The following is a 25,853-nucleotide window of genomic DNA, read 5'->3' as shown; positions in this document are numbered from 1 at the left end:
ACCTCTAATTGGCCAGAGTTTTCCTTGGCTGGTCCTTGAAGGGATGTTTCCCTCTCACATGCCCTGCCCTCAGGTATGGCGGGGAGTACGTCAGCACAGAGCATGACACACACGTTCATTACTGTTTGCATGTGCCACAGGAAGTTGCTGGAAGGAGAAAAGCAGGCGTGGTGAGGTCAGAGGGAAGACTTCTGAAATTGCCCAGTCACAGGATGGGTACCTTCATGGAGGCCTCAGGACCAGTTAATAATTTAAGCCAGCCACAGGCTCCACTTAGGACCAGTCTTGGGTACCAGTCTTATGTTGGTTCAACATGGAGATCAGTGGTTGAGGCTGCACCAGGGTGCAGGGCACCAGAGTGATGCTTGCGGCTGTAGTCAAGGTTCATGTGAGAACACAACAGGGAGGGTAGGCCCCTCCCTTGTCAACCGAAGCTGTGTCTAGGTGCTTCTGGGAGGCAGTTCACCTGGCTAAGGCTGAAGCAGAGTCCAGCCTTGAAGGACTGTCTACAGTAACTGCTGCGGGTCATCAGGTGTCAGGCAGTCTGGGGAAGTGATCCTGTAGTCAAGGCCCCTCAGAAAGTCCCAACTGAAAGTCTGGGAAGCACTGACTCACAGAGAAGTGTGTCCTAGCCCTTCAACCTCCCAGGTGCAGAGGACCTGCAGTGTTGCAATCATGACCACAGAAGTTTCGAGGCTTCAAGATCCTCAATACTCAAATGGGCTTTATGGTTCGAAGAGAAAAGAGTGAATAGTTTTGCTTTTAACAGTTCCTGGTGTTAGGTGTTACCCAAAGAACGTCACAGTGTCCTGCCTCTGGTGGTACAGGTGTGTGTGTGTGTGTGTGTGTGTGTGTGTGTGTGTGTGTGTGTGTGGAGAGAGAGAGAGAGAGAGAGAGAGAGAGAGAGAGAGAGAGAGAGAGAGAGAGAGAGAATCCATCACTCTTTAGCTCTGCAGACCCCTGACTCCTGGAGAGGTCACACACACCAGAGCAGGCTACTCTCTCCCAGTTTTCATTCAGTTACACTCCTGTTAAAGCCCCTCTTCGCTGCAATGCAGCAGTAAGCAGAGGAGCTGGTCACAGCTGAAAGGAACCCAGAGCAGGGGCAACAACAGAGAGTGGACAGAGGCCGACAGTGGGCGTCATCAAAGTCTGGGAGAATCAACTGGGCAGTAAACAAAGACCAAGCGCTCCCTGATCCACTCCCACTAGGTAACATGAAGCTCTAGCATGGGCAGGTGGTACACACCGGCTGTGTGTTCCCAGCCCTAAGCAGATATGTGAAGACCTAACCCCCAACACTACATTAGGGGGTGGGAGATTTGGTGTATTACTAAACTTAGGCAATGTCATGAAGCTAGGACTCCTACAAGAAGAACAGAGGGCTGGACAGAATGGCATATCCCTGACACCTCAGTCCTTGGGAAGTTGATACAAAGGAGGTGAGTTCAAGCCTAGGTTACAAAATATAACAAGACCATGGCTTAAAAGTTAAGAAAAAAAAGTTTAAAAAGAAAGGACATCCTCTCTCTCTCTCTCTCTCTCTCTCTCTCTCTCTCTCTCTCTCTCTCTCTCTCTCTCTCTCCCACCTCCCCACCTCTCTCTCTTTCTGTCTCTCTCTGTGTCTGTCTGTCTGTCTGTCTCTCTCTCTCTCTCTTTCTCTCTCTCTCTCTCTCTCTCTCTCTCTCTCTCTCTCTCTCCCCACCTCTCTCTCTTTCTGTCTCTCTCTGTGTCTGTCTGTCTGTCTGTCTGTCTGTCTCTCTCTTTCTCTCTCTGTCACTCCCCCACTCCCCTCCTTCTCCCTCCTCCCTCTTTCCTTCTTTGTCTTCTGTGAAGTAGGTAGCAATAAAGCACCTAGTTGACAGCAAGGGACCAAATCTGCCAGAATCTTCTTGACCCAGGACTTGCAGCCTCCGGAAGCGTGAAGACAAACACCAACAGTTCAAGTCAGAAAACTCATGATGTTTTGTCACAGAATCCCCAGCTGACTACGACACTGACCTTACAGGGCACCTAGGCACTGTGCCCCAGCCATCCCTGCAGACTGCAATCTCCCAAACCCAGCACCAGAATGAATCTTCTCCTCAAACACAAACCCCCGGAAAACCTAACACAATGATCCCTCCCAACCCCTCATCGTGCCGATCTATCCAGGGTATTCTTCAAGGTAGAGAAAGTGCATACATCCAATAATGCTTGAGAGGTTCATAATACTTAAAAGAAATATGACTATCTGAAGTTAAAACCATTCAGTCTCAAAGGCATCAATCCTACATAGGGCTTTCTTGGGAGACGGCTTGACACCATCACCCTGACACTGAAATGACAGGCAAGCCGTCTGCCAGACATGGAGCTGGATGACAGTGAAGAGAAGAGGAAAAAACAAAAAGAACAGAGTTCAGGATCACGCAATGGAAGAGACATTACCGTTTTCCACTGATAGGAATGTCTCCCTGTAAAGCCACAGGAAGTTACTAAAAATTCATCATGTCACATGGCTCAGTTGGACAGATACTCAGAGTTAAACATCCAGAAACCAAACGTCCTCTTGGACAGCATCAAAGGCAGCTGCAGAATACTTCGTGTAGAGGTAGGTACCAAGTGGACGGACGACAAACGCTGGGCCACATTCAAACCTAGAGCAGAAGGGAGACGCTCGAGATGTATTTAAAGGAAACTGTAAAACTCCACCGAAAGTCATAAAATGTTGCAAAGATGAAGATGTCACTTCTTTCCCACTGTGCCCCGGGTTATTTATAAATCTCATGAAATTCTGACTGCCTAGGGTGTTCTTTTTATTTTTCCCCCCTTGGATGTCTTGAATGTTCTATTTTTGGGGTTTCTCTTTTTTTAGCTAGTGTGAGTGGGTTCCTGTTCATAGCGATCAAATGACTAACTCAGCCTGGGCTGGCCCTCCGTCACTCGTGGGCTTGCACATCCTGAGCCTTGACCCTACTCCCGAGCCTCTTCCAAATGGACCTTTACACATTCTTGCAAATAATAAAATTTAATTGCCAACGATAATACACTTTAAAGACGTGAATGCTTCTTGTCCCCCAGCTTTAACTCACCACACCATCACTTTGAGCTGACAATTGACAATTGTGCATTTAAGTGGCTCAAGTCCGGTGAGCATGAGGTCAAATTATCAGGAAAAAAAGAACCCGATTGGTTGAACCCATTGGTCCAAATGGATGTAGATATGAACAGCAGAGACCCGTGGTTTGATCTGAGCCAGAATAAAAGAGTATTGACAAGGATGTCATGGCTGCACCGGGAGGCACCTGCATTGACCCTGTCATGGCTGCACCGGGAGGCACCTGCACTGACCCTGTCATGGCTGCACCGGCAGGCACCTGCACTGACCCTGTCATGGCTGCACCGGCAGGCACCTGCATTGACCGGGCACATGTATATTTTTTTTAACCTATCTCATCTTAAACTACCAACATTTCCTAGGCAGACTTTTGTCAGCATGATATCAAGTAAACACCTTCTTGCAGCAGGTAAGTTCTCCACGGAGGCCTGGCCAACTCACAAATCAAGGACAGGTCCATGCTTAGGGTCCCTACTGCGGGCTCAACCTAGAGCAGAGGATCTTCTTGCCTGGTGCCCCTGTGGCAGCTGCCAGAGTTGATTATCCAGGAACCCCCACCATCTTTGAGCTTGCTCCAGTGGGGTCCCCATCCCTGGGGAAGGCACATGTGGGTCTCCCAATCACTGCTTTGCTGCCACTGCTCCACACTCTACGTGTCTCCATCCTCCGCATCGGTGGTTGTCTACCCCTCCCCCACCAGTCTGCCCGCAAGCGCCCTGCCCTGCCTCGCCACCACAACACAACAGCTCAGTGGAAGAACCCAATGGAACCAGTGCTCACTGCTCCAAGCTACAGACACTCTGTGGCACACTCTGAAGGAACCGCTTCCTTCTTCCCAGATGAACACTGAACCACATGAGAAAAAGCCCTCCTCAACCCAGAACCACAAGCTGCTTCCTCTACATCTGCTGTTCTCCACACACCCAAGCCAGGCTTCTGGTGGTAAACAAACGTCTCACCACCATCACCCCCAAGGACTGGAGCTTCGGATCCACGTGAGTCTGCCTAGGAAGTGAAAAGCTAAACTCATCCCTAGTGCTCAAAGGAAATCAGCTGCACCCTTGCCCCTGGCTGCAATGGAAGGCACATGTCAGAGCACCTGAGGGACCTCTCCAAACTCTTTCCCCACGAGATTGAGCAAGAAAGCCCGGACTCTTGGGGCCATCTAAAGAGACACTCGGTTAGCATAAGCTGCTTTACAGAGAGTCCCTAGGAGGCAATATCTTTCTCCAGTTCTCAGGGCAAGGATCCCTTAAGATCAGAAGTCAGAGGGTGGGGGAAGTGGTGGAGCCGGGAGCATAGGTAAGACAGGGAGATAATTAGGGGTGTGTGCATTTGAGTCCCAGCTTACTTTACATTAGTAGCTTTAGGGGGCCCTGAGCATGACACCTTAAGCCGCCTAGTTTCTGTGACATTCGTACTCCCCTCTGGTCTCTGAAACTTCTGGGGGCATCTTGTCTACTGCCTTCTCAGTGCAGGCCAGCCCATCATCAGAACCCCGGCTTACTGGCCCCAGTGGCTGTTGTTGCAGAAGTGATCCTGTTTAGTGCTCAGTAGCCAAAGTCATCAGGAGAGTTCCAACATTCCCCAGCACCCAACCCCAGCCCTACCCCCACTCCCACCCCAGCAGCCTCAGGGAACAGCTAGCAGGACAGATGTCCTACACAGGACAACAAGCACATTTTCAGGTGGATTTTTGTGACAGGCCATTCCCCATGGGCTCCAGTCTTTCTCAGCCTGTGCTCCTGACACCAGCAGAAGGGCTTTGTGACAGGATAGTGTCCCCTCTACCTCCAGCTGTTCCCCTGCCAAACCTCACTCCCCCCCCCCCCCCCCCCCCCACACACAATGATTCACCCACAGGTCAGCATGGAGAGTGCACAGTCAGACACTCTGCTCTGTCTTCGGACTTAAGACCCACCCAGGGCCCTGGCTGAGGAAAACAGAGCCATGGACGCAAGCCATAGCATCCACAGTGACTTCTTAGAGCACAGAACATTCTTGGTGCTGGGAGGAATGTCTCTTCCATTTGAGGTTCTCCCACAGAACCCCTCAAATGAATAGCCATAAAATCGCAGGCCTCTGACGCTGCTGGTGCTTGCTGCCCAAGGCCAGCTCACAGACACACCCTACAAGCCGGGATCTGACTCCTGACTCCGAGAGGAGCCATGCTTCCCACAAGATGGACACTTTTGATGACATGGAAGCTCTCTGAGGCATGCAAGGCCATGGGTCTGTAAGGTTTGCATGGGGGGAAAAGCCGGGCAGCTTCTCCAAACTGCAGATTGTGATGAAGAAGCTAAGCAGGTGAGAAACCGTGCTGAGCACGGAGGAGCCTGGAGCGTGTGCTTGCTACTTGGAGATACCCAGTGGCAAATATGGCCCTTATGGGGTGAGGCAACCCTTCGAAGGCCTGACATGCACTTGCTGAGTACACTCAGGTGGCATTCCAACCACAGAAGCCCTCCCAGACCTTGAGTATTTTCCTGGGGCAGTCATGCGTCCAGACTACATCCCACGCTCAGAAAACGCAGCCACCGGCTGGCACTCTATAAAATGAGACAGGAACTGCGAGGTTGAGGGTTAGCAGCTCCATCCTAGGGAAAGGACTCTGATACCTCTAAGTTTTAAGAATACAAGAGGCCCAGGCGCCTGGCGTGCGGCTGTCCTTAACCGCAGGAGCCTTCCTAGTTCCACCTGATGGGAGAAATGAAGGCGGACACTCCAGTCACTCATCTGACCTCCTTTTTATTACAACATCAAGGAAAACAGTTGCAGAGGACTCGTAATGGAGATACAGAGACTAAGCTACTCACAATCTCATTGTGCGCACGGGCCGCTAGGGGCGTAAATGCTATGGGTTTCTCTACATGCATTTCGGGTCTGCAGCAGGGTGTGTACGGGGTGTGGGTGGCTCTCTAGGACCGTGCTCTCTTCTCTTCTTGATGGGCGGCGGTTGAACTTGGTGTCTTCAGGTGGGACGGGATGGAGCGTCCCTACTAGGACTGTGATCCGGCCTTTTTCTTCTGGAATTTTCTGAACTGGGACTGAATGGCCACAGCCGCACGTTCTGTCTCTGGTGCATCCATGTCAATGTCGAATTCTTCTTGGACTTTCTTCTGCCCATCTATAGCAAAAAATAAAAAATAAACAGAAATATAAGGTGACCACCTAGCCAGAAACAAGAGCAAGAGGAAGTCTGGGCACGTGAGGCTGGGTGGCCCACCCTGGTGTGCCCTCGGGAATTCATTCACCCACAGAAGACAAAGCCTTGTTTGTAGAGCAAAATCCAGGGGAGCATGGTGGGATTTCCAAACGTTCAGAATCTGCAGCTCCCTAGCTATCTGAATTCTACCTATGTGCTGATGATGGAGGTCACAGTGCTGACATGTCCTACAATGCTAGCTGATGGTCACTGCTGGAGGTCACAGTGCTGACATGTCCTACAATGCTAGCTGATGGTCACAGTGTTCATAACTAAGAGAGTGATACTTTGGAATCAATGTGTATTGCTAATAAGATTTGCTCATTGTTTTCCAGGCTCTGGTGGCAGGCATTTTCATAACCAAATGACACTATTTGACCATCGCCATAAGATTGCACTTCCAGAAGTTATACATTATGATCCTGTAAAGCAAGCTGTTGTTTCTACTTAGGCAGAGAGGCCCATGCACACAGACACGGTTGCTGACGACAAGTTACAAACCAGCTCCAAGCGATGACTTGAGGTGATTATGCATTTGTGTTAGGTACTCCTGAGCAGCGGCCAAAAGTAAAAAAAAAAAAAAAAACTAAGCAAAATCCTCCAGCCAGAGAAGGGAGCAGGGACTTTTTATTTTTACATCCTCCCACCCAATGAAGGCTGAACACTAACATCATCAAAAGAATCATTTGTCCTTTTTGAAGCAGAAACTGGGGCCCCAGCCCAGACTCGGGGTGACTTCTTATACAGTTGAATGGAAGGTGCCCACGAGAGCAAACCTGCTCATTTGTTAAGCCTAGGGCCAGGCTTGGTTGCCATCCTGGACTAGAACATAGAGCCAAGAGGCTATCTAGATAAAACAGAGAGCGAGGAGGGTAAGATGTGCCGGCAATGACAGATGATAAATATAGATAATAGATAAATAATAGATAGATAGATAGATAGATAGATAGATAGATAGATAGATAGATAGAGAGTGGCAGGCAGGCAGGTAGATAGTAGGTGGTAGATGGATGATAGATGGCAGACATGAAGGAGAACCCACACTTATTTCAGATGCCCCCTGGCATGGCATTTCCATCGCAGACCCTTAAGCAGGCTCCTCTCAGTTTTCTTAGCGACTGAGCAGGTTCTGTCTGGAGCACCCAAGCACTTCTCCACTCCTCCATCTGGAAGTGAGTGATTTGCCTCTAGCCTTGCGAGCCTTGTTAGTGTGATGGGTTTGTGACCTAAACCAAACAACTGTCCTTCCTAACTTGCTGCCATGACTACAGGAGCTGGGACTCAGAGTGCGTTGCATGGGGGATGCTGAGGGGCATCTGTCACGATCCACTGGGCCCAGCAGGGAGAGAGGATGGCGGGCAGGATGCTTGCAGCTGCATCTTTCCGCGTCAAGTAGCCCTTAGCATATTGATCCACACTGCAGTGCGTGCTTCAGGGCCACAGGAAAGGCTAGGAGTTGCCTGCAACCCAGGCAGGTGCTGGGAAATGTGAGGTAATGTTACCCACTGGCCTGGAACTAAACAGCAAACATCTGGCAGACATGCCGCAAGAATAGTAGCTGTGCTAACATCAACACTGTGTGCGGTGGCTCTGTAGCTCTGTAAGTTGTCATTTGTCACGGGAGGGGGAAGGGGGGAAGAGAGGAGAGGGAGGGGGAGGGGGTTGTACTTCTGATCCTCCCATCTCAGAGGGGAGCCTGCGTCCACTGTAAAGTGATGGGGTGGAGAAATTAGTTACAACTCAAGGGAGAGGTCTTTTTGGTTTTTGTTGTTGCTTTTTTTTTTTTTTTTTTTTTTTTTACAGATTAAAAAATGTTTCTGCAGCCCACGGTTTTTGAAGGGCCTGATCCATCTTCTCCCTTTTGTAATAATGGGGAAAAAACAATAATTTTATGTTTTGACAAATGATAAATGAAGATGCAGGAAATTATGTATATGTAGGGAACCCAAGATGCCGTCGTAAAGACAGGTCATAAAAATCAATTTTTACATTCAGTCTTAAACTAATATCGTCCACCAAAATTGATTTATTGATCCCACCCTCATCTGAGAACTATCACAATGCTTTACGGAGCAACTTCTGATATTTAAGGACTTGCCACTTTGTGTTCAGGACACTTTCAGAGTTTTGCCTCCCCTGGGGACGTTCTCAGAGAAGAAGCAGCGAGCTCCACCAAGCTGGCCGGAAACCAGAGTGGTGGGGAGAGAGAAGGCAGCTCATCAAATCTGATGACAGGGTTGGCGCCAGCGAAGGGCCTGAGATGGTTCCGTGGGGTCCTGCAAGCCAAGACTGGCCAGACCAGCAGTGGATGACCAGAGCAGAAGCTGGGGGCAGCCACACCCAGGTTCCCATCTCCAGGACCTTTTCTTGCTTTGCAACCTCCCAAGGTCCCCTTTTGTGTCCCTAGTGGTGATGGCAGTTCAGAGGCAGGGCGACTCTAAGAGAGCCTCCCTTCTCCAGCACTCCAGAGCGAGGCTCAGGGCCCACTAACAGCAGTCATTGTTGATATTGTAAAAGTTGTCATCATCGTAGATAGGAAGGCCAAACCCCCAGGCTTGTTTCTCTACACATATGACATCCACCGAAAACATACCATACATGCACATGAAAACACGTGTGTGTGCGCACACACACACATACACACACATACACACACACACACACATACACACACACATACACATACCACATACACACAATAAACACACACAATACACACACAACACAGACACACACACACATACACACACACAACACACAACCACACAGACACACAGACACAGACACACATACACACAAGACACACAAACAGACACACACACACACACACACACACACATACACACACACACACGACACATACACACACAGACACAGACCACACACAGACACACACAGACACAGACACACACACAGACAACCACACAGACACACAGCCCACAAGACACACACATCACACAGACACACACAGACACAGACATACACACACACAGACACACACACATACACACATCCACACACAGACACAACATACACATACACACCACACATACACAACACACAGACACACACCACACACACAGACACACACATACACACAACACACACAGACACACACACATACACAGACACAACATACATACACACACCATACACCACACAACACACACACACACACCACACACACATACACACACATACACACACACATACACACACATACACACACACATACACACACATACACACACACATACACATACACATACATACATACACACACACATACACACACATACACACACATACACATACACACACATACACACACACATACACATACACATACACACACACACATACACACACACACACACACACACACACACACACACACACACACACACACCAGGCCTACACTGTGATTACCCATTACTCTAACTCTTTCCGTCCCTGCTCTGTCCTCACTGCACCCTCCCTTTCCAGAGTGTGAGCCTGGGAAGGAAGGGGCTCTGCCCTGCCTGACGCACTCCAGCGGCTGTCCCAGCCTGTCCCAGCCTGTCCCAGCCTGTCCCAGCCTGTCCCAGCCTGTCCCAGCCTGTCCCAGGACCTGACGCCTGTTCAGGGTGTTCAGTTAGTGGCTGCTCGTTGTAAGCAACTGTCAAGAGAGCACACACTTCCAGCCCGAGGTCTAAGACACCGTCACAACGCGTCGTAATTTCTATTAGCCCACGGGCCTTGTTCACACTGCCTCCAACCTCCTGTGGATTCACAACAGTTGTCTAAGGAAGTGTGGCTGGGAAACAAAGCTGCTGTGGGGCCGGCCGGCCTGAGGCCATGGTTCATGGATGGAAGAAGGTGTGAAGATGGAGATGCAACCACAGGAGAATAGTGCACAAAGCATTGGAGCTTAAAAGGGGGTGGGCCCCAGGGAAGGGGTGGAAAAAACAGGGTGCAGGCATGCAGGCACAGATACCCAGAGAAGGATCCGGAAGGCACAGGTATAACCTCACAGCCCTAACCCTGTGGCCTGGGACCTGGAAGAGGGTAAGAACAGAGCAGAGAAGGCCTGGGTGAGGATAAAGTATTTCAAGGAATAATCACTGCCAGCGGGAAGCTCTGTACAGGTTTCTCAACCCACCCTCTACCAGACATTGGCTGCCACTCTAGCAGTGTCCTAGAGAGGGCACTAGTGAGGCCCCAGTGAGGGGTGAGGCTCCTCCTACCTGTCAGGCCCTCCGCAGAAGCACTAGAGGTGTGGAGCCCAGATAGAGTCAGATTCAGGCATTGCTTCAGTTGCTGTGACCCCAGGAAAGGTTCTTAGCTGCCATAGTACTTGGTTTTCCTTTTTTAAAACACAGAAGTAAAATATTTTTTTGTTCTGGCCCCAGCGTCATGGGCAGACTAATGTGGACTGGGTGTTGTGCGGCCCATCCCTCCATACTGGAAGACTCCGCCCAGGAAGGAGGAGGCTCACACGAGTCAGTAATGAGGGTGGTAAACTGTCTCTAGGGCAGGAATGCTCTTCGGGTTGGGCAAAGACTTCCAGGCATATGGTTTTCATGAGCTATCCCTCAGCATGAGTGGGCTTTGTGATGGTGCAGCTGCCTCTGAATCACCCACACTTCTTCTGTAAGTAGTCCCTCACCCATGCCCGTGGGTGAACTTGTCCTCTGTGATCTGTCCTTGCTGCCCTGAGGTGAGTGGATGTTTTGCTCACATCTTCCCATGTTAAAAACACCACACAACAGAAGCTTAGGTAAAAGTGAGGCAAAGGGTGGTCCCTACCACTGTGCCGACTCCAAGGACGGTTTGTAGCTCACACCATTCTGGGTTTTCTCTTCCAAATGCGGAAGTCAAATCACTTCCTTCCCTCACTCCCAACTGTGCAGATAGATACCTTATTATAAACTAAACTTTAATGCAAACAGGACCAGGCTACCTGTGGCCAGGGCTGCAGAGGCAAACAGAAGGGGCCTGGGCGAGCATGAGACACTTAGACCCTATTGATGTGACTCACAAGTCACTTGTGCCCTAATTCAGAGAAAAAAGGGCACATACCATCATGGACGGCTTGCTTCATGTTCGGCCTAGGCAGCTAAGTTTGCCTGGCTTGTTAGAGAAATGGTCCCAGCTGTGTGGCTCAAGCCATGGAAAACATATTCAAAACATAGTAGGGACCACCCACCCACACCACCCAGTGCTGGGCACAACTCACAGGTCAGAGAATGTAGAGATACCAGACATTGCAAAAGGGCCCACCCCGGTCTCCATAACTGGGAGGGCCCTGAACACACCAAGGACCTCTGCGCGGATGCTCTATCCATGAGAGAATGATATGTCTACATTTGCAGCAGATAAAAAGTGTCATTGTCCTTCCTGCCTGGCAGCGGAACCCTTTCATCTCTATTAATTGTCCCATAAAGGTGTTTGAAGGCTTGTCTCTGGACTGGGTGGGCTCCACCTGGCACTTTTATTTAGGATGCTACTGCCTGGATTAGAAAAGCCTACGTCAGCTACCTCCGGCGGTGGCTTTGATCGCTCTGAACAGCAGTATTTTTCCATAACACTCCAGCCCAGGACTGCGCAGACAGCATTTGCATCTGCCTAGAGTTCTGGAAGCCTGTTTCCTTCCGCACGGACAATAAAAATGCTGAATCTGATCACAGAGTGGTCAGGAGTGGGGGGAGGGGGCGTGCTACCCAGCAGACTCTGTGTAAGAGTTGGCAGCTCCCTCAGAGAATGGTGACAGATCTGACTTCCTGAGCATCCGCTGAAGAGAACAACAGCCCCCATAGCCACAATGACACTTTGTGACAATTTGTCTGACCTTGCTATAGTAGCATTAGGGTAACCCTGCAAAAAGACTTCATTTTAACCAGTCTTCCTTTATAAAGCATGAAATAGATCTTCCCCTGCAGGCTTCCCTGGGTTTCTTTTTTTTAAGACAGGGTTTCTCTGTGTAGTCCTGGCTGTCCTGGAACTCTCTTTGTAGACCCTTCGAACTCACAGAGATCTGCCTGCCTCTGCCTCCCAAGGGCTGGGATCACAGGCGTGCACCACCACACCTGGCTCTGGGTTTTCTTGCAAAGGTAAGAGAAGGAATCTAAGGTCCACCGACTGAAGAAAGTCCCAAAGCCTCTGGCTGTGCTATGAGAACTCAGAGCTTGGTGTGAGCGTTGCTGGCTTCTGACAGGCACTGCGTCTGGTGTGGTGGCCACAGTCCTTAGGTCTGCCCACCCGCCAGTCAGTCAGCTGAGGTCACTGTGGCATAACACAGCTCAAGACACACAAGTTCGCTCTTGTCTGGAGGGTGGCAATCTTAAAGAGGTGTCAGCAAAGCTGGTTTCCCCTGAGTCCTCTCTTTCAGTCTCTTAGCAGCTGCCCTCCCACTGTGCACATGTATGGTGTCTAACATATGCAGAGACCCTCTTCCTAATAGCCTCAGCCCTGCTGGATTACCATTCACCCTAACATCCTCAGCAAGCGCAAGTCACCTCTGTAAAGATGCCACCCGACCACATCACCACCACCCCCCACCGCATCAGTCACATTTAGAGGTACAAGAGGTCAGCGTTTCAAAGAGAGCTGTGGAAGAGAGTCACAGCCCAGCCTATGACAGCCCCTAACTAACTCTGGGGCTTAATGGGTTTCTGAGCCACTTGGCTGTGTTTGGTTTCTGTGTCTCTGTATGCTACTGTGGAAATGTTTGTTGTGCCCGTCTTACAAAGGCCAGAGATCGCAGTATAGCTCATCCAAGACCAACCGGGGAGTACTGGATAGGGCTCACTCTGAACCCAGTGTGCTGTGGGCCTGCTGCAGTGCTGCCCTGTGTATGCTCCATAGATGTGGGCCTGGATGATGGATGGACAGACAGATGGGACAGACAGACACTGGCATGCACAATTAGCATAGCAGTGGGACAAATCACAACCTCAGAGCTCCTAGTCTAAACACAGGAGTCAATCAATTAGCACCTGAAAAGTCCACCTGCTGACCAGCAGGGGGTCCTCAGTGAGCTCTACCCATCCCCTGACCAGCAGGGGGTCCTCAGGGAGCTCTACTCATCCCCTGACCAGCAGAGGGTCCTCAGTGAGCTCTACCCATCCCCTGACCAGCAGAGGATCCTCAGTGAGCTCTACTCATCCCCTGACCAGCAGGGGGTCCTCAGTGAGCTCTACTCATCCCCTGACCAGCAGAGGGTCCTCAGTGAGCTCTACTCATCCCCTGACCAGCAGAGGGTCCTCAGTGAGCTCTACTCATCCCCTGACCAGCAGGGGGTCCTCAGTGAGCTCTACTCATCCCCTGACCAGCAGAGGGTCCTCAGTGAGCTCTACTCATCCCCTGACCAGCAGGGGGTCCTCAGTGAGCTCTACTCATCCCCTGACCAGCAGGGGGTCCTCAGTGAGCCTTACCTCTGTTCTGGGGTCTGGGGAGCAAGCAGAGAATGCACTCAAGCTCCTGATCCCCAGAGGAAAGCAGAAAATAGATAGATATGCTCATTAAAAAGCATAATTTTACAGAGTCCCAAACCAGAGCAAGGTGCCAACCTGGACAGGAATGAAACACACACAGAGATAGAGAGAAAGAGAAAGATTGAGACAGAGAGACAGAGACAGACGGAGAGACACAGACAGACAGAGGTGGCTATCAAGTTAGCCACCAGGAAGAGGCCAGCGTGTGAGGGACAGGTCCAACCCATCTCCCCAGGAAGAGACGCTAGAACAAAACTTCTCCATGGCTCAGAAATGACAGTTGGTGAGTTGTTCCCCATCCCCGCAGGCACAATCTAAGTAGCAGACTTCAAGTCATGGCATTAGTTCCTTAGAAATTCACAGTGGTGAAGTCACCCCGAGCATGACAAGGCTATTCAGAAACCCCACCCCAGGCCAAGAGAGGGTGAAGGGTCTGACATGCAGCAGAACTCACACGTATATCAGAGACGCGGTGTGTGCAGCACAGTAGTGGAGAAAGGCCGTGGGTTCGATGCCTAGCAGGAGTCAAAGACACTGCAGAATGTGTTTCCCTGCATATGTGATATTCATTGAAAACACACTATGCATGCTCATGCATGCACACACACACACACACACACACACACACACACACACATCATATCTACCCCTGACCTTGAAAAAAGAACCCTTGAATCCTTTGGTTTCCAGGTTTATCGTACTGTGACCTCATTGTCTCATGGTCCTAGCAGTAAATCATGAACACACAGTTCTCAGTTCTAACACACCCTCCACGGCACACACATCCGTGTGCGCGCACACACATGCAAAGGCTGCCATTTACATAATCACAGCTCTCCATAGTTTGAGCTTTATTTGACAGAAACTAATTACCTCCTGAGGCCTAATCCTGTAGATCAGAAATCGGTACATAAGCAGCAAATTGGGATATAATTGTCCTGAGTGGGAGTTTCCCTTCGTTAGGAGCAAAGCACATAGCGTACTATAAAAGGACTAAAACCTTAGCACTCCATAAGGAAATAACAGGAATTTAACTTAAGCACGCCCTGCAAGTGGGGTATGTGAGTGTCGAGGCTTGCGGGATGTTCTACCGTCTTTCAAAGTATAATATTAACTCTAAAAGAATTAGCCTATGACTTGTGTTGCCCTTGACACAATTAAGCCAGTCCACACAGAGCCCCTGGGGGACCAGAGCTGAATCCACAGCTCTCTCTTATCAAAGCCATGTGGAGCCAGTATGGGTTCTTTCTTAGGACCCAAACCTTACCCTTGGGATGAAGAAAGCTAAAATGATGGGGGGGGGGCACAGGAATTAAGAGTTTTAATTCCTTAAGCCTCAAAATGGTTGAAGATGCATTCAAACCATAAGACAGCCAGTGAATAGTAGACAAAGTCATTTTCCTCCCCAAAAGTAAAATTAACAATAAAATGAACTTTATTCGCATAAGCAGATTACCCTGCTGACATTGAACACTGTATTTTATGAAGTGACCATTTAAAAAAAAAAATAAAGACAAAGTGTTCTTAAAAATCTGGAAATAGGGCACATAGAGGTTCAAGGTATCCCTCCTCAGCAAGGCCTGGCTGGGTGAGAAAGGGTCATTCCCGAGCTAAGTGTGAAGTGTGATCACAGCGAGCCACAGAGCGAGCCACAGAACGAGCCACAGAGCTCCAGCTGCCTCCTGCAGCCACCTCTGTGCTTATTGCACAGGGGCAGCTGGTGTGGACAATAGCAATTTTCCAGTTCTCTACAAAGAGCAGAGATTAATGTGCAAGGGCCAGCATTAGCCACGGCAGGCAAGTGGACTTCTTGCTTTGTGATGTTCACACCAAAACACGGTCCCCATCCCTTCAAACTCCATACTCATCAGATCAGGCTAGACCCTTCTTTGGTACACACAGCTTTTCCCAAGAGAGAACAATTCTTTGCCCTAAAATAGAGGTATCCTGAGACCTGCTGTCCAGGGCTGTGTGGCTTGGCTCTCGGAGGACGGGGAAGCCTAATTTGGTCGTCTGTAAAGGACGGTTTACTCTGGGCTTCTCGTGACCACCATCCCATCTCCAGCTCCATGGAGCTGTGTCTGGCTTACGAGACCCCCGCCAACTGCATGCTCTTAACTAGTCAAGTGTGTACAGATATGTATGCACAGAAGAGAAAGAGCCATCATAGGATCCAATATCCCTCAAGTTTTTCACCCCAAAAAGCCAATAATAATTTTGCACCAGAAAGGCAAAACTCATTTTTAGTCATGTTCAGTTTCCAGATCTGACGTGACAAAAGCGATACCAGGTGGAGTGGGGTCTTAAGAAACACACACCGACTGTCCCACCCCCACCCAACCACCCCCTTTGGGGCTGGAAGTCAAGATCAAGGCTGAAGTAAAGTGGGTTTCCCCCGATAGTGTCTTCCTGTCTTGTAGCTGCCCTGCACCCTTCCTGTGTCCTACATGGACCAGGCCACTGCATGTGTCCTGTGTCCTGGCCTCCTCTTAAAAGCATACATACATTCCATCTGAGTTTATCTTAATTACCACTTTTAGAGAGCCTGTCCCCAGGCAGCCATGCTGTAAAGGGACAGAGGTTAAGGCTTCTGCTTTTGTATTTAGATCACAGTACTAGTCAAGACCCATCTTTTGTTAAAAGAAAAGCAATAGACAACAGGCAGCACCCAGAGAAATGACCAGGGAGAGCCAGAGTCTGCACGTTTTCTGAGACTCACCCGTGGTCCCTTCTTGTCCCTCCCTATATTGGAAGCGACATGAACAGGAATCTAGGTTGAGGTGACAACAGGGACAAAGACTGAGTGCACACTGCCTTAGCCAGGTGGCCTGCCTCCTGCCGTTACTGCTGTTAGGGACAAGAGCTGGCTCACCCAGTGCACTCTTGTTTGAGTTCCTCCCTGCACTGAGGAGGCTGAGCTAGAGGAATTAAGTCTCAGGTGGATTCATGGGAGGGGAGCTCTGCTGACCAAGTCACCTCCAGCCAATGTGTGCACTGCCAGGATCCACGATGGAGGTTGGGAGCCCCGGGGGAACAGCCAAGAACAGGGGACCCCACCTCCAGCCAGCACTGGGAGTCTAATGTAGGGGGTTCTCAGAGCAGCACAGGCACCTCACCTAGTGCCCTCTGCCTGGTGCGCTGTGCTCAGATGCCTGAAGAGCCATGCAGCTCCTGCTGGAAGGACCCATCACTCCAAACTCTTCCTCCTGCATCCTGCCCAGCTGGGTGGTGCACACAGCCAGGCTGGTTCTGCAATTCCCAGAAGTCCTGTGAGATGTGTATGGCCCCTAATAAAGAGCTCCCTATGGGAACCCGCAATCCCGGCTCCTGTGGTCTTGTCCTCACCTCCTGCATCTGGGACAGGGGACCATGTGCTTTGACCTGCAGGGCTGCAAGGTCTCCCTACCTTAGTATGAACAATACCACAGGCCTTAGCATTAGTGGAATACGGCTTAAAGGAAGGAAAGTGCTAGAACTTTTAGGGGCGGTGAGACAGCACTTAGAGTCTCCTTCCCCTCTCAGTAGCAAACTGCTGAGGTAAAGGAGGCCAAAAGAGGGCTGTCACACTCCCCTCCTTCACCCTCCATCAAAGAGGGTCTCCGACAAGCGCCCTGCACTTCACGGCTTCCTCTGTGAGACAGCAGCTGGGACAAAAGTGCTCAAGAAACCCCCGAGGACAGATGCGTGTTGTGACACCAGCTCGCCGCCTCTACCCATCCTGTTTTCCTAGCTATACAAGCCCTGACCGTGCTTCTCCAGAAGGAAGCTTCTAGCTTCCCTGCCGCTGGGTGCGACTACACAGCTACATGTGACATCACATGAGCAGGAAATCGTCTCCTCCCTTCCCCAACTTCCTCCATAGTGCTGCCTGAACTGTGGGTGCAACGGCCAATGCTCAGGCAGCCACACCGAACCACAGAGGCGAGAGTCCATAGCCCGAGGAAAGACAGCAGTTATAGGGAGCTTCCACACTCCTTCTGCTGGGAGATGAACGCTCTTGCGTATTATGTACGCTGCTGTTATTTGCACTCTCGGCTTCTATCAGTGGCCCTCATGTACTCACACATGTGTCAAAGCCAACATACAACATATGTGGACACACTGAATTTAAGGTAATAATGGGCATCCAAAGGCTTACCGCACGGGTCAGGTTTTTTTCCCCTCTTGGCTTCTCTTTCTGCTGAGTGCGTCTGTCCACTCTCTGATTTGGGTGACCATTTCTTCACACTGATATGTCTCTGAGAACCTCAGCTTTGGGCAGGCATGGAGGTGTGAGCCTTTGATCCAGCTACACTGGAGGCTGAGGCAGGAGGATCAGTTCAAAGCCAGCCCAAGCAACTTGGCTTTCAGACCTTGTCTCAAGATGAAAAGCGTTCAAGGGGCCATGGATGTATCTCAGGGGCAGCATGCTTACCCACCATGTACCAGGCTCTAGGTTCAAGCTTGAGTCCTGGAACATCTCCCATGATACTTTGCATCTACACCATTTACCAGCCAGTAGCTGCAGGCACCCCTGCTTTTTTATGATCTTTCCCCTTGCAGAGTGTGGCATCTGCCTGTCACTTGACAGCCACCTATTGAGAGAGCCTGGCTGTTCCAGGACTTGACAACACAAAAAGTGGGTGGGGCAGGAGCAGCCACTAGGAAGGGATTTCTCCTCCACTGTCACCGACTCCTTTCTCTCTGCTTTAAATGTTTAATTTTAAACTCTTTCCACAGCCTCCGAATAACCAGTCCTTTTTCTTTCTCTGACCTTGTCTGAGCCTCCCAGGCATCAACTGTTCCTTGTCATCCAAACTCCCAGACGCAAGTCTCAGAGGAGCGAACTCTGAAAACTTTCTACTCTCAAACATCTTCCGTGTTTTCAGTAGGAAGAATAAGTCAGACGCCAACAGAAACACAGGGCAGCATGAGGCTGACAAGGGGACCCATTAGCCTCTTGACCACACAGACCCACATTCACCAAGTGTCTGCAACTCTCCCCACCTCATAGTCCACGGGGAAGCCAACATGTAAGAGGAAGGGGAGAAGCAGGCATGTATGTACACCCCGGGACACAAAAGAAAAAAAGACTCATCAAGTATGATAGTTAAAAGCGCGCGCGCACGCACACACGCACACACACACCAAGTACCAGGCAAACCTCAGCCTTTTCTCCTCCCTGCACCCTCCTCCTCACAGCTTCCTGACTAAAATGCTTTCCTGGCAGTGTGTACCGCCTGGAGTCACCCTTAGCTGATAAGGCCTGGTTGCCTGGTTCTCTGTGGCCCTCATGGTCGCCAAGCTGGGCTCTATCTCCTAGGACACATTTCTCCTAGCTGTTCAGCTCTGTGCCGCTAATCCAGGCAGACAGCTGTTTTTCTTTGCATGTTGTCAGAAATTACTGCACCGTCTTTTTTGGATGTGGACGGATTGAGCCCATTGTGCATGGGATTTGCTTCTGGGTGCAAATCTCTAAATGGAATTCTGAAAGGGCATATGCAAAGTTACCAGAGGCTAGCCCATCAGGGTTGCACACAGCTGAGTAGAGGTGCACTTTACCTGAGCCGGCACCAGCCTCAGGGCTCATGTGTGTGGCTTTGGATGTGTTGATGAAGCAGAGGGCAGATATTGACCTCACTGTGAAAAGTCTGCCCTCGGTGTTTTGTTTGTTTGTTTGTTTGTTTGTTTGAGACAGGGTTTCTCTGTGTAGCCTTGACTGTCCTGGACTCACTCTGTAGACCAGGCTGGCCTCAAACTCATAGAGATCTGCCTGCCTCTGCCTCTGCTTCCCAGAGTGCTGGGATTATAGGCGTGTGTCACTGCACCTGCCCTCTCTGTGTATTTTTAAAACAATAAACATGGTTGAACATTGGTGTAATGATACAGAAAGGATAGTGATAGGAGTCGGATCAACAACACACACTTCCATGTGTGCAAAGCTGTGTGCTGAGTACCAGAAACCGGCCCTGGCAACTGAGCAGCAAGCTCTGGTCTCCAGGCCCACCGCTGCACACTTCCACTGGCCCACATCCGAAGTGAAGACACCTGCGCACTGTCCGCCCTGTGGAAGGAGGGCTGCACACCATCCACCCTGTGGAAGGAAGGCTGCCCACTGTCCGCCCTGTGGAAGGAAGGCTGCCCACTGCCCGCCCTGTGGAAGGAAGGCTGGACACTGTCCGCCCTGTGGAAGGAAGGCTGCCCACTGTCCGCCCTGTGGAAGGAAGACTGCCCACTGTCCGCCCTGTGGAAGGAAGGCTGGACACTGTCCGCCTGTAGAAGGAAGGCTGCCCACTGTCCACCCTGTGGAAGGAAGGCTGCCCACTGTCCACCCTGTGGAAGGAAGGCTGGACACTGTCCGCCTGTAGAAGGAAGGCTGCCCACTGTCCACCCTGTGGAAGGAAGGCTGCCCACTGTCCACCCTGTGGAAGGAAGGCTGCCCACTGTCCGCCCTGTAGAAGGAAGGCTGCCCACTGTCCACCTGTGGAAGGAAGGCTGCCCACTGCCCGCCCTGTGGAAGGAAGGCTGGACACTGTCCGCCCTGTGGAAGGAAGGCTGCCCACTGTCCGCCCTGTGGAAGGAAGACTGCCCACTGTCCGCCCTGTGGAAGGAAGGCTGGACACTGTCCGCCTGTAGAAGGAAGGCTGCCCACTGTCCACCCTGTGGAAGGAAGGCTGCCCACTGTCCACCCTGTGGAAGGAAGGCTGGACACTGTCCGCCTGTAGAAGGAAGGCTGCCCACTGTCCACCCTGTGGAAGGAAGGCTGCCCACTGTCCACCCTGTGGAAGGAAGGCTGCCCACTGTCCGCCCTGTAGAAGGAAGGCTGCCCACTGTCCACCTGTGGAAGGAAGGCTGCCCACTGTCCACCCTGTGGAAGGAAGGCTGCCCACTGTCCGCCCTGTGGAAGGAAGACTGCCCACTGTCTGCCCTGTGGAAGGAAGGCTGCCCACTGTCCACCCTGTGGAAGGAAGGCTGTCTTAGGAGCCCAGGCAAACGCTGGCTGACTAGCTAGAAACCACTCCTCAGAGACGGGCCGCCTGTAACTTAAGCCTTGTTCTACTTCCTAGGAATATAGGCCCAGATTTTATAAAAATGAAGCAGAAGGGAAAGCTGAGATCAGGAGATGGACCAGTCATGGGGACCTGTGCTGGAACACCAGAGCACATCTTGAAAACGAATGTCAACCAAAGCAGCATGTGTGTGTGTGTGTGTGTGTGTGTGTGTGTGTGTGTGTGTGTGTGTGTGATCTTGGCATGAGAGAGGTGGAAACAGGCAGCTTCCTGAGGCCGACTGGCTGGCCTAGACAAGATGTTACATGGGAGATACAGGTCAGTGAAATAAACCCTGTCTCAAAAATTAAAATTTAAAATTTAAAATAAACCCTCAGTCATAGACCTAGGGGAGGGGAATAGGGTGAAAGCAGGAGGGAGGGAGGAATGGGAGGATATAAGTGATGGGATAACAATTGAGTTGTAATCTGAATAAATTAATTTAAAAAAGAAAAAAAAAGGTAGACAATGCCACAGTGCCCTAGGAATAACACTTACGGTTATCTTCTGGCTTCCACACATACTCACACACACACATGCACACACCATAGAAACACACACACACGGAGAAACTGAAACTCAAGAAGAAATGACATGCTTCTCTAGGCAAGGTGGTATCCTGGGCTCAGTAACACTGGCAAGCTTAGCGCTGGCTTTAAGCAGCTCATAACAATGACGTGCTGGTGACCAATCCCAGGAAGTCCTGCAATACTGCTTCCCGGGGCCGACGACCTCCCAGCCTCCTTCACGCTAGAGCAGGGAGTGACAAAGGAGAGCCAGCTACTTTAGCCATTATGCACTGTGACCTCCGGACAGATGCACCCTCCCTTGAAGCATTGTCATCATTAGCAGAGGTAACAGGGACCTTTCTGTCTAGATCCATGGTCTGTAGACAGCAGTAGAGTACCCACTTGCACTGCAGGTGCCCAGGGGACAGTAACCGGAACTGGAAAGGGTTGCAATTTGGACCGAATGCTTTAAATGGCGTCTGACATCAGTGTGTTATAGCATGGAAACACCTCCCAAGAGCCGTTGCCGCCCACCTCTTGCAGAGTCGTTTTCAGCTGACCCTAGACAGGCACAACAGCAGGGAATTACACTCCACCCACTGTGAGTGACCAGGATGACCTGATGGGCTATTTCAATCCCAGACACATAATTGACAGGATTTTGTTCAACTGTGAGATGTGTGGACAAAATAAGACTGGATTTGTACCTGTGTGTGGCTCACAACATCGTCTAAGACCCTATCTCACTCTCCTGAGAGCATATCTTGCTGCTAACTTCAAGATTACACATCTGCTCTTCTACACAGGCCATAGTTTAGGGCATCAATAAAGGAGACAAATTAAAGTCTTTCAACAACTAGTTCTTACTCAGGACCAGTGACCAGAACTGGGGCAGGCAGAGCGTGGCCACTTCAGGCACGTTTTCTATAAGGCTCAGAGCCAAGTGGCATCACCCTGGCTGACAGCTAAAACAACTGTGATATTACAAGAGATAACCAGGACATCCTGGCTGAAAACAGCAGAAATAATTTCATTGCAGGTGTTGCGAGCACGGCTACAAGAGGAGTTCATGCTGTCTGTGGTGTGTGGGGCACTGCTGTGGGCACCTGTGCTCTCCTGAGTACTGGTCACAGGTCCAGAAGACACTGTCCAGGAAAAGAAACCGCTTTCCACAGTGAGCATTCAGCTAGATGTAAATGTGATTTTTTTTGTAGGTAAAAGATTGACTTTTCATACATGCCGTCACAGTCTCTGTGAGTTCGTGTGTGCATCAATCAGTCATGTTGTGTGTAAGATGCACCGTCTCCTCGGAGTCATTCATCACCTCTGACTCTTATAATTTTCCTCTTGTAGCCTTCTTCCACACGGATCCCTGAGCCCTCACAGGAGGGGTTTGATAAAGACATCCCATTCAGTGCCGAGTGCTCCAAGCCCTCTCCCTGTCTGTACATGGCCCATGTGTGGGTCTCTGTGCTGATTCCCACCCTACTGCAAGCAGCTTGTGTGACCGATGGGTGTAGCAGTGTGTGTGCCATTGGGAGCTGATTTATTACAAGTTTGAGAGGGGAACTGGGCACTACGTCCCAGCCCTAGCAGGAAGCTGTTTACAATTGAAAGATGCTCCGCAAAGGAAAGCCAGTTTTCTTCAGTGGAGTGTCACTGCGTGTATTGACACACTACAGGGCAGGCCCACGCTCAAAATTAGCTGGTGAGCACAAAAAAAAATTTGAGATGGAGGAGGGAGAGGGAAGGGAGGGAGAAGGGGGAGGAGAGAGAGAGAGAGAGAGAGAGAGAGAGGAGAGGTTGCTTGTTTTGTTTTATTATGTTTGAGTTTTGGTTTCAGCTTTTTAGAAGAAAAAGAACATGAAGCTGGGTAAGTGATCTGGGAAGATCTAGAAGAGGGAAAAGAATATCATTAAAATATATTCTAAACAATTTCTCAAAAACAAAAAGATTACCAAATTTTTTTCTCTAAGAAGTTTAGAACGAGTTCTCCCATTTTCCCGTTTTGTTGACATACTTACACAGTAACTATTTGTTTTTGTGTGCTCCCGGACCGCCCCTGCTCAGCATCCGTCCTGCCCACTTCCTTCCCCTCCCACTGTCTCTGCCGTATCTCTTCTTTGGCCTCGTATCTAATATCCTCTTGATAAAAAATAAATAAAGGGAATTCATGGGCCGGGAAATGGTTCAGCTGCTAAAGCACGTACCACATTTGCCAGAGAACCAGAGTCTGGACCGCCGGCTAAAACAGCTTGTGGTGCAGAGGCTCGCCCACAGCCGCAGCCTTGGAAGGTGGAGTCAGGACCCACTAAGCAAGCTGGCTACTGGATCACCCTTAGCTCTGAGCTCTGTGCCTGATTGACAGATGCCACCTTGATGAATGAGATAGAGGGAAAACTGAGGAAGATTTCTGACATCAACCTTGAGCCTCTGCGTGCACACGCATGTGTCCCCACACGTTCAAACACAGACACACACATGCGTGCATATACCACACATACACATGACAATAAGAAAGGGGGAATTAAAATATTCTAGAGTGAAAAAAAAAAAAAGGAGAGGCAGCCACAGACTCCTAAAGTGACAGTATGAGACAGGTGACATGGCCCCACTGTGAACAGCAGAGACTGAAGCGGGCACAGTGGCCTGTTCCAGGGGAATCAGACCAACTTACTGTGGCGTGGAATTACAGACAAAGTAAGCTTTGGGATCCTGGTGCATGATGCCCCTTAGGTGCAACCCAAGCGTTAGATGCAGTGGTCTGTCCAGGCCTCAGCGACAGCAGGCTCAGCCTGCTATAGCCAGGAGGATGAGGAAAGAACGGAAGAGGGACTTGATAGACATCTGCTGAGATGCACCTGCACCGGTAAGGAGGGAGTGGTACGCCGGCAGCTGACCCACAGACAGACAGACTGACCAGGAAAGGCCCAGGCGGAACATCTGCATCCAAGAAAGTCTTAGGAAATGGATTACAGAGCTCAGACCCTCCAGGACTCTGTCAGCGACCAGCAGGTGCCTGACGACCAGCAAAAACCAACTTAACCAGACACTTCGGGTATCCCGGCCCATCACCCGAAGCTCACTATAAAAATCCTTTCTGTTTTATGGGCTGGTGGGAAATTGCACTTTGCTGAGCGCTTCTCCATTCCTCCTGCCGAAGGGTTTATGTCTGCTCTGAAACACGGCAGCCCTGAGTTTACAGGAAGATGGAGGCAAAAAGAAATCACCAGCCATCTGTGGTCCAAGCACTCGGTGATGCTGTGTGGTGGTGGGAGGGGAGAAGCAGGCTCTCTTGGTGCACGCAGAGCCTTCCTGGGGACAGTGGCCCTGTGAGCTGGCAGCAGAGGACAGCACCTCTTCTCTTGTCAGCAATCAGATGCAAAAACATATCTCTGATATCTGAGGAGACTGTTTTCTAAATGAATGCCGGATCATGGCTCGATCTTCAGCTATCTGCAGAGTGTGCAGTGGTAGGGTGACAGGGAGGGAGGAGAAACGCACATAGGGACACTGAAGAGGGTAGTCACCACGCAGAAATAGCAACGTGCACATGTAGGACATAACCGCAGACTGTTAGGCGTGTTTTCTGAGCCCGTGTGAACTGAGCCTATCCAAGCAATGCGGGCTTCCGCTAACCCACTGTCACACAGATCTCCACACAAAATGGGAAGGCCTAGTAGGGAGGTCATGTCCAGGATGCAAGAGACCTCGAGACTGGCTAAGAAGTACCTCATGTTTAGTTGGTGGGAGAAAAGTAACTTGCAAGGGAGATATAATTGTGTGTGTTCTCATGTGTGCATATATACGTGGGAGGGTGTGCATGTCTACACATGTTTAAGCCAGTAGATCAGTGGCCGATCCTTGGGTCCTACCTATCTTGTGTCTTTGATTGTCTTTGAGATCGGGGGTGGAGGGGGGTGCGGGGCGGGGATCTCTCACTGACTCAGAGCTTACCAAGCAGGCTATGTCAGCTCACCAGTGAATCCCCAAAAATCCTCCTGTCTCCACTGCCCAGTGCTAAGATTAAAGTGAGTGCCACCAAGCCTGGCTTGGGTTCTGTAAATAGAAATCAGGTTTTTTTTGCTTGTCAGCCAAGCATTCTATCAACTGGGATATCATCTGGGAAATACAATTTTTTTTTTCAGCCTTGTTAAATGAAATCTAGCAATATAGAAAAAAAATGAGCTTTCTTGTTCGTGGTAAAGATGTGCTAGAAACAAAGTGTCATGCCAAACAGTGCGCTGTGAGCAGAGGGCTGCACGAGGTTGGAAAGGTTTGAAAACCTACCTGCAGAGGAACAAATAGTGAAAGACAGACTAACAACACACAATATTAATAAACACCTTCAAATTAACGCTGGGGAAAAAACTTGCCTATAAATTGCTCATTTTCAATCCAATGACCACCTCTGTCGCTCTTTCTTCTTGAACCTTCCAGACACCATTTATAATAAGCAAGGCTGTGTTCCTTGTTTTCTCTCCATGGTGCAGAGAGAAGCAATTCTCTTAGCTGCACAACACGGAGGGGTAAGATTAA

General features: G+C 50.2%; 1 protein-coding gene across 1 annotated transcript; it reads right to left on the bottom strand.

Moving 5' to 3' along the window:
* Positions 1–5,825: 5,825 nt before the first annotated feature.
* Positions 5,826–6,398, bottom strand: Pcp4 (Purkinje cell protein 4). The gene is made up of 2 exons (XM_051150388.1): positions 6,352–6,398; positions 5,826–6,268 (listed from the first exon to the last, which is right to left on the bottom strand). The coding sequence occupies exons 1-2, from the start codon at positions 6,396–6,398 to the stop codon at positions 6,097–6,099; spliced, it is 219 nt and encodes a 72-aa protein (XP_051006345.1). The 3' UTR covers positions 5,826–6,096.
* Positions 6,399–25,853: the final 19,455 nt, after the last annotated feature.

The sequence above is a fragment of the Acomys russatus genome, chromosome 8, assembly GCF_903995435.1.
Source record: "Acomys russatus chromosome 8, mAcoRus1.1, whole genome shotgun sequence".
NCBI classification, from domain to species: Eukaryota; Metazoa; Chordata; class Mammalia; order Rodentia; family Muridae; genus Acomys; species Acomys russatus.
Note: the sequence above shows the minus strand (reverse complement) of the source record. Positions and strands in the feature narration are given on the sequence as shown.